The 8,275-nt window shown below is 64.9% G+C and overlaps 1 protein-coding gene across 1 annotated transcript; it reads left to right on the plus strand.

Annotated features, from left to right (window-relative positions):
* Nucleotides 1-1,836: 1,836 nt before the first annotated feature.
* LOC135889493 (uncharacterized) lies at nt 1,837-3,840 on the plus strand. Its single transcript, XM_065417361.1, has 4 exons — nt 1,837-2,022; nt 2,100-2,230; nt 2,721-2,773; nt 2,983-3,840. Exons 1-4 carry the CDS (start codon nt 1,837-1,839, stop codon nt 3,762-3,764), a joined length of 1,152 nt encoding a protein of 383 aa, XP_065273433.1. The 3' UTR covers nt 3,765-3,840.
* Nucleotides 3,841-8,275: the final 4,435 nt, after the last annotated feature.

The following is an 8,275-nucleotide window of genomic DNA, read 5'->3' on the forward strand; positions in this document are numbered from 1 at the left end:
GCAGGCCAGACCCCCCCATTGCCTGCCCCCCTGAGACGGGGCCTGAGCACGGAGCTGGGCCCTGGCAGGACACAGCCCCCAGGGGTGCAGGCCAGACCCCCCCCATTGCCTAGGGTTACCATATTTTAATTTTGAAAAAGGAGGACACTCCACAGGGCCCCGGCCCCTCCCCAACTCTGCCCGTTCCCCGCCCCCAGCCCCGCCCCAACTCCGCCCCTTCCCCAAAGTCCCCGCCCCAACTCTGCCCCCTCCCCTGAACGCTCCACCCCCTGCTCCTCCCCCTCCCCCGCTTCCCGCGAATCAAATGTTCCCGGGAAGCCTGAAACAGGGAGGCAGCAGGTAAGCTGGGGCTGGGGCGGGGCGCGGCGCGGCCCAGTCCGGCCCCCCCTGGCTGAGCGGCTCCCTCCGGCGGCCGGCCGGCCCAGGCCAAGAGGCTCTGGCCCCAGCGTCTCCTGCCCGGCTCGGCTCGGGCCCTGGGGCGCCGGCCCCCGACAGAGCACCCCCGGCCCGGCCCAGTACCCCCGGCCCCTGGCCGAGCACCCCCAGTCCCGGCACGGCCCAGTACCCCCCGGCCCCTGGCCAAGCACCCCCGGCCCTGGCCCGGCCCCGCACCCCTGGCCGAGCACCGCCGGCCCCGGCCCCGCACCCCTGGCCGAGCACCCCCGGCCCCGGCCCTGGCCCCGCACCCCCAGCCGAGCACCGCCGGCCCCGGCCCTGGCCCCGCACCCCCGGCCGAGCACCGCCGGCCCCGCACCCCCCGGCCCCGCACCCCCGGCCCCGCACCCCCCGGCCCCGCACCCCCGGCCGAGCACCCCCGGCCCCGGCCCCCGCACCCCCGGCCGAGCACCGCCGGCCCCGGCCTGGCCCAGCACCCCCGGGCCGGCCCAGTACCCCCGCACCCCCGGCCCGAGCACCGCCCGGCCCCGGCCCCGCACCCCCGGCCGAGCACCGCCGCCGGCCCGGCCCCGCACCCCCGGCCGAGCACCGCCGGCCCCGGCCCCGGCTCTGGCCCCGCACCCCCGGCCGAGCACCGCCGGCCCCGGCCCCACAGCCCCCCGCCGGACACCCGCCGGGCCCCCGGCCCCAGCACCGCCGGCCCCCGCACCGCCGGACGAGCACCACCGGGCCCTCCCTCCCTATTTTCCCGGACATGTCCGGCTTTTGGGGATTTCCTCCCGGACGGGGATTTGAGGCCCAAAAAGCCAGACATGTCCAGGAAAATCCGGACGTATGGTAACCCTACCATTGCCTGCCCCCCTGAGATCGGGCCTGAGCACAGAGCTGGACCCCGGCGAGGGTCGCCAACTTTCTATTGGCACAAAAACAAACACCTTAGTCCCGCCCCTTCCCTGAGGCCCCCCCCTTCCCCGAGGCGCCCCCCCCCCCCATGCTCACTGCATTCCCCCTCCCTCGGTGGCTTGCTCTCCCCCACCCTCACTCACTTTCACTGGGCTGGGGCTGAGGGGTTTAGGGGGGTCGGAGGGGGCTCTGGGCTGGGGCGGGGGTTGAGGTGCAGGGAGGGGAGAGGTCTCTGGGCTGGGGGTGCGGACTCAGATGCAGGAGGGGGCTCAGGGTTTGGGGGGGGTCAGGGCTGGGGCAGCGGGTTGGGGCTCGGGGTTGGGGCGTGGGCTTACCTCGGGCGGCTCCCGGTCACCAGCGCAGCGGGACTAAGGCAGGTTCCCGGCCAATGGGAGTGCGGAGCCGGTGCTCGGGGCGGGGGGCAGCGCGTGCCGCAGAGCCTCCTGCCCGCCCCCCTGCCTAGGAGCCGGACCTGCTGGCTGCGTCCGAGGTGCATCGCGGTGCCCCAGGACAAGTACCTACCTTAGCCCCGCAGCAATGCCGACGGGACCTTTAACGGCCCAGTCGGCGGTGCTGACCGGAGCTGCCAGGTTCCCTTTTCGACCGGGTGTTCCTGTCGAAAACCGGACACCTGGTCACCCCAGCAGGACACGACCCCCCAGGGGCACAGCCCAGACCCTGCCCAGCCAAGGCCCCTGCAGGGGCTGCTCCGGCAGTCCCCGGGTGAGGCTGTTACCATTCCCTCCCCCCCCCCCCGCACTCCCTGCCCGGCTCTGACCTGCTCCCATCTCCCCTCCCAGTTCTCGTGGCTGGTGGATGCCGTGAGCCCGGCCGAGGGCACCGAGGGCGGCTGGGACGTCACCGCCTGCTGGGCCCAGGACCGGACGGTGCAGGCGACCGAGCGTTTCGATGCTGTAATTGTCTGCAGCGGGTGAGGCCCTTGGGCGATTGCGTGGGATGTGTGTGGGGGGGGTCGCTCCCAGTTTGCTGCTCCCCCTGCCCTGCGGGTGCCTCGGAGCTGCTGGCAAAGGGGCTGAGCAGGGTCACTCACCGGGGTGGGGTGCGGGGGGCTCTCCCGGCTCTGGGCGAGGAGGGGGCTGCGCGCTCCGCAGAGGCCTCTCCCCTGGGTGCAAGGGGCCCTGGGAGCGTGCAGAGGGTGGCTGTGGGAAAGCCCAGACCTTGGGGGGGGGGGGGGTAAAAACCATGGCTGTGGGGGAGCCCAGGGTGTTGGGGGCAGTCATAGACCAGTCCTTGGGGTGTCGGGGGGGGGAGCCCCAGAAAAACCCCTCCCCAGGGGGTGAGCAAACTTCTGGTCCTGGGCTGGAGTTTGGAGAATGCCCCTCCCTATGGGGGGCCTGTGTCAGTAAACGGGGCCCCCCAGGGAAGCACTAATAGGGTCCCTCTTTCTGCTCCCTTTGCAGTCACTACTCCGACCCATTCGTCCCCCCCATCCCCGGCCTCGAGACCTTCCCAGGTAAGAGCCTCCGGGGTCCCCTGGGGAAAATCCGTCTCCTGTGACCTGCCCTTTGCTCTGGGCTCTGGAACATGGGGAAGGGGCTGCCCTGGAGAAGACAGCAGGAGGGAGACGCTCCATGGGGCAGGGCAGCCCTGTGCGTGGGGAACCCATTGGGAGGTGGGGAACCCCCACAGCTCCCCCTTTCACCCCCCTTTCCTTCCCCCCAGGCCGGCTGCTGCACAGCCACGAATACCGCTGCCCGGAGCCCTTTGCGGGCCGCACCGTGGTGCTGCTGGGGGCCGGCCCGTCCGGCGTGGACCTGACGCTGCAGCTGGCCCCCGTGGCCCAGCGGGTGATCCTGAGCCACCGGCAGCCCACGTTGTCCGCGCTGCCCGGGAACGTGCTGCAGGCAGCGCCAGCGGTGGGCGTAGCGGGAGACACGGTCCAGTTCGGGGACGGCGCCGAGCACAGGGCCGACGTCCTCATCCTCTGCACCGGGTACCGGTACCGCTTCCCCTTCCTGTCGCCCACCCGCCTGGGCCTGCGGATCACGGACCACATGGTGACGCCGCTGTACCGGCACCTGCTGCCGCCGCACCATCCCGGCCTCTTCTTCATTGGGCTCTGCCAGCAGATCTGCCCCTTCCTGCACTTCCACTGCCAGCTGCTCTTCTGCCTGGCGGTGCTGGTGGGCACCTGCTGCCTGCCCTCCGCTGCCGAGATGCAGGCGGCCGCCGAGGGGGAGCTGCGGCAGCATCTAGGGGCCGGGGGAGCCCCCAAGCACTTCCACCAGCTGGGAGAGCTGCAGTGGGGTTACTGCCAGGAGCTGGCACGGCTGGGCGGGTTCGAGCCCCTGCCCCCGGTGGTCAGGAAGATCTACGAGGCCACGCGGGCGAGCCGCAGGCAGGACATCTCCAGCTACCGGAGCCTCAACTACAGGGTGTTGAGTACTGAGGAGTGGGAGTTGGTGGGGGCAGACCCCGGGGGGACCCCAGGTGAGGGGATGTAATGGTCCCTTTCTACACTCGCTTTGCACAAAGGGGACAGGCCAGAGGGGCTGGGGGCAATGGAGACGGAGCTCCTGCCAGGCTCCCGGTCTTAGGCGGAGGGTTAGCCGGCGGGTCGTTGTCTGACCCAGCCAGTGCAGCCGGAGCCCCTTCCCCATCGCTGCCTCCAGCCCTGCAGCCTCTGCTCAGCCTGAGCCATCGCCTGGAGGCCGGGGACTTGGCCAGCCTTCCCGCCACATCTGAGCAGGGATAAAATCCCCTGGCGCATTGGGGCCGGTGGGGAATCGGCGCCGTTAGCACGAGGAGCCGAAACCTTGGTCCTGGGCGGTTTGATAGTAAAGAAATGAGCAAATAAAGGGTAAAACCTGAACCTGCTGCTGTCACGGAGTCCCCGGGCGATGCTCTGGAACTGCTCCCCACAAAGCCAGGCAGGACCTTGGGGAGCCTCCTCTCCCTCGGAGCAGACTGTCTTCAGGGCAAGGAGCTCACACGGCTTCACCTCCTGGGTCTGACCTTGGAGCATTCAGCATATGCCCCTCCGTGCGCTTCCCACAGCGAGTCCGCCCAGGCGGGGTCCTGGGTAAGCCAGAGGGTCCTGCACGCACCCCCACTTCACAGTCAGACGTGATTCTCAGCCAGCCAGTAAAACAGAGGTTTATTAGATGACAGGAACACGGTCTAAAACAGAGCTTGTAGGTCCAGAGAACCGGATCCCTCAGCCAGGTCCATTCTGGGGCCCAGCGAGCCAGACACCCCCGTCTGCCCTCACTCCTAGTCCCCAGCCAGCTCCCAACTGAAACCCCCTCCAGCCCCTCCTCCTCTGGGCTTTGTTCCTTTCCTGGGCCAGGAGGTCACCTGACCTCTTTGTTCTCCCACACCTTTAGCATCCCCTTGCAGGGGGGAAGGGCCTGGCCATTAGTTGCCAGGCGACAGAGGGTCGGCCAGAAACTGAGGCACCCACACAGTATTCAGAGGAAACATTAAGAACAGTCCCACTTCGTCACATCTCTCCCCCCTTCGAGACTGAACTGAGCGAGGTCATTTTAGCCGGTGACCTGGGGAAGTTTGAACCCACCAACGTTCCCATGGATGCCCCATCATCTCTCCCATTCCTTGGTGGGAGTTACACCAGGCCCTTCCAGTTTCACACCCTCCCGTGGGTCTGTTGTGCTTGATGGCACTTGCAGGCTGCATGTGGGAAGGTTTATGCGGCCCGTGCCCTTTTGCCACCCCAATACCCCTGGAGTTTAAACTGAGATTGGGTCTTTTCCCAGCGGTCCAGTTTGGAGGGCTGCAATTCGAGCTCCCTTGGCTAAGAGCCCCCATCTTGACCTTGGCCACCCTCTGAACAGGTGTCTCTGTCCCCAGCAGCTCGGCCTCAGCCCCTTGCATTTGATGCCGCCACGTTGGAGAAGAGTGGTCAGTATACACAGTGACAGACCCAGACCAGTGGGGTACAGGAGTCTGGTCCTATTGGGATCCAGGAAGTGGGCGGGCAAAGCCCACCCACTGCTAAAGGATCCCCCCCAGCCTAAGGGGGGGGGTCCACAGGACCTGCAGACCAAAAAATTATGGGGGACAACTAATAAAAGAACAGGGACAGGAGTGCGGTCAAAGGGTCAAACGAAGCGAACCAGACGGGGACACCGAGCAGAGAACCTCGGACAGCGCCCACTGCTCCTAGAAGGCATCAAGGGAGCCAGCGGATACAGGAGTCTGGTAGAGGGCAAATATACTGGTCACTGGATGAGTAGTTTTCTGTTCCCTGAGTGACCAGAGCAGGGGCTGCACTAGAGTAATCAGGAACCTGCTAGAACCAGTTCAGGCAGGCTAATTAGGACACCTGGAGCCAATTAAGAAGAAGCTGCTAGAATCAATTAAGGCAGGCTAATCAGGGCACCTGGGTTTTAAAAGGAGCTCACTTCAGTTTGTGGTGCGAGTGTGAGGAGCTGGGAGCAAGAGGTGCAAGGAGCTGAGAGGGAGAGGGTGTGCTGCTGGAGGACTGAGGAGCACAAGCGTTATCAGACACCAGGAGGAAGGTCCTGTGGTGAGAATAAGGAAGGTGTTTGGAGAAGGCCATGGGGAAGTAGCCCAGGGAGTTGTAGCTGTCATGCAGCTGTTACAGGAGGCTCTATAGACAGCTGCAGTCCACAGGGCCCTGGGCTGGAACCCGGAGTAGCGGGCGGGCCCGGGTTCCCCCCAAACCTCCCAATTGACCTGGACTGTGGGTTCTCCCAGAGGGGAAGGTCTCTGGGCTGTTCCCCAACCCACATGGTGAATCTCTGAGGCAAGAAAATCCGCCAATAAGCGCAGGACCCACCAAGATAGAGGAGGAACTTTGTCTCAACACAGTAAAACGCCGCCCAAATAGATGCAGCTGCAGCTTTCTAAGGGCCTGCACCATGGCCGGGCATTTCTTCTCTGAGGCCACACAGTTCTGCTCCCGGGGCAGCAGTTTCTTGCTCAGGTACCCAACGGGGTGTCTCCCCCCCTTAGCATCAGCTTGCATCAGCACCATGCCCAGCTCTGCGTCTGAGGCGTCGGTGAACACTGCAAAAGGCTTGGCAAAGTCTGGGTTTACCAGATTTACCGGGTCCTGGATTAGAGTCTCCGTCAGTATATAGAGAGCTCTCTGGCACTGCTCAGTCCAGACCACCTCGTCTGGCTTACCCCTCTCACATAGCTCAGGGATGGGGGCAGCTAGGGGGCTAACGTGGGGTACAAACCTCCGGTAGCACCCCGCCATCCTGATAAAGGCCTGGACTTGTTTCTTGGTCTGGGGAATGGGCCAATCTCTGATCATCTCCACCTTGCACTTTTCAGCTTTTACCCTCAGTCCTGCCTCCTTGAGGCAGCCCAGCCCCCTCTTCACCTGGGACACCTGTTCCTCCCAGGTCTGGCTAAAGACGCACATGTCATCGACATACGCCAGGGCCAGGTTCTCCATCCCCCTCAGCTTGTCTAGAATCTCCCCAGGCCTAGGCGTGGGGTAGGCATCGGACACGGTGATGGCTTTACACTTCCGATAGTCCCCACAAAACCAGATCATCCTGTCTCCCTTGGGGACCAGCCCCATGGGTGAGGACCATGGGCTGTTGAACGGCTGGATCACATCTAAAGCCAGCATGTCCTTGACCTCTCTCTCCAGGTTCTGTGCTGCTTTCCCAGTGACTCTGAATGGGGAACACCTGATGGGGAGATTGGCTCCCACCTCAGGGAAGAGATCCACCAGGGGGTCTTCCCTCTTCTCGTCCCAATACTCCCCTTCCGGGTCCAGGGGTCCCCTCACTCTCCTCCCATACAGCAGCTCGAAAGGGAAGAACCCTGTGGATTCCTGGGGCACCACCAGCTGCCTCCCGATTCCCCCCAGTTCTACTTCCCCTTGGGGAGCCCATTCCTGGTACAGGAATCCCTTCTCCCACCGGACTCTGTCCCTGCAGCCTTCCCCAAGGGGGTTTGCAGCGCTGTGGCCAGCAAGTTCCCTCAGCTTCTCCAAGGAGGGATCCTTCCGCAGCTCGGTCTGGAATTCAGCTGCTGGGGAAGGGAGTGGGACCTGAGCTGGGCCTGGGGTCACAGCCCCGCTGAGCCCAGACCCTGATAGCTCCCTCCCTGCTGTGTAATCACTTCCCAGCAGCACGTCTGGACCAGGCAAACCTGGTTGGCAGCCGACCTGCCCTGCCTGTGTGTCCCCCCACTCAGCTGGGGTCTCAGCTCCCACCATGCTCAGGGCTGCCCTTGCTGTCCCAGTGGGGGCAGGCAGCGAGCTCTCTGCTCTCCTTACAGCATCAGAGCCAGCCTGGGCCCCCTCTCCGGTGTGCAGGGGGGCGGGGAGCATCTCTCCATCCCACTCAGCCCCAGGGGTCTGGTTACAGGTAGGCAGGTATTCTGAGCCCAGCGGCCCCTCCCTCCTGCCAGCAAAGTCATTTGCATTTTCACTGACCATTTCCCTCTTAGCCAATTGGTTCCCTGGATTCAAATTCTAATCCTCGGCCTTTACAGGAGCGGGGCCTGGGTCCTGTCCCAAAGAGAGACAGTCACCCCCCAACAGGACCTCACAGCCGATATCCTGGAGAACCCCAATGACCAGCCAGCCCGACCCCTCCTGGGTCTGCACAGGGATCCGGGCCATAGGCAGGGCGAGGGGCTTCATCCCTGGGACCTGTTGTCACGGAGTCCCCGGGCGATGCTCTGGAACTGCTCCCCACAAAGTCAGTCAGGACTTTGGGGAGCCTCCTCTCCCTCGGAGCAGACTGTCTTCAGGGCAAGATGCTCACACGGCTTCACCTCCTGGGTCTCTCCTGGGAGCATTCAGCATATGCCCCTCCGTGCTCTTCCCACAGCGAGTCCACCCTGGCGGCGTCCTGGGGAAGCCAGAGGGTCCTGCACCCCCACTTCACAGTCAGACGTGACTCTCGGCCAGCCAGTAAAACAGGTTTATTAGATGACAGGAACATGGTCTAAAACAGAGCTTGTAGGTCCAGCGAACGGGACCCCTCTGCCGGGTCCATTCTGG

Source organism: Emys orbicularis, chromosome 15, assembly GCF_028017835.1.
Source record: "Emys orbicularis isolate rEmyOrb1 chromosome 15, rEmyOrb1.hap1, whole genome shotgun sequence".
Taxonomy (NCBI): Eukaryota; Metazoa; Chordata; order Testudines; family Emydidae; genus Emys; species Emys orbicularis.

What these genes read in the sequence shown, in the direction of transcription:
- LOC135889493 (XM_065417361.1), top strand. Translation starts at nt 1,837, where the DNA reads ATGCCGACGGGACCTTTAACGGCCCAGTCGGCGGTGCTGACCGGAGCT. An exon ending in GCTGTAATTGTCTGCAGCGG is followed by an intron (nt 2,231 to 2,720) that starts GTGAGGCCCTTG and finishes CTCCCTTTGCAG; the next exon opens with TCACTACTCCGACCCATTCG. An exon ending in CGGCCTCGAGACCTTCCCAG is followed by an intron (nt 2,774 to 2,982) that starts GTAAGAGCCTCC and finishes CCTTCCCCCCAG; the next exon opens with GCCGGCTGCTGCACAGCCAC.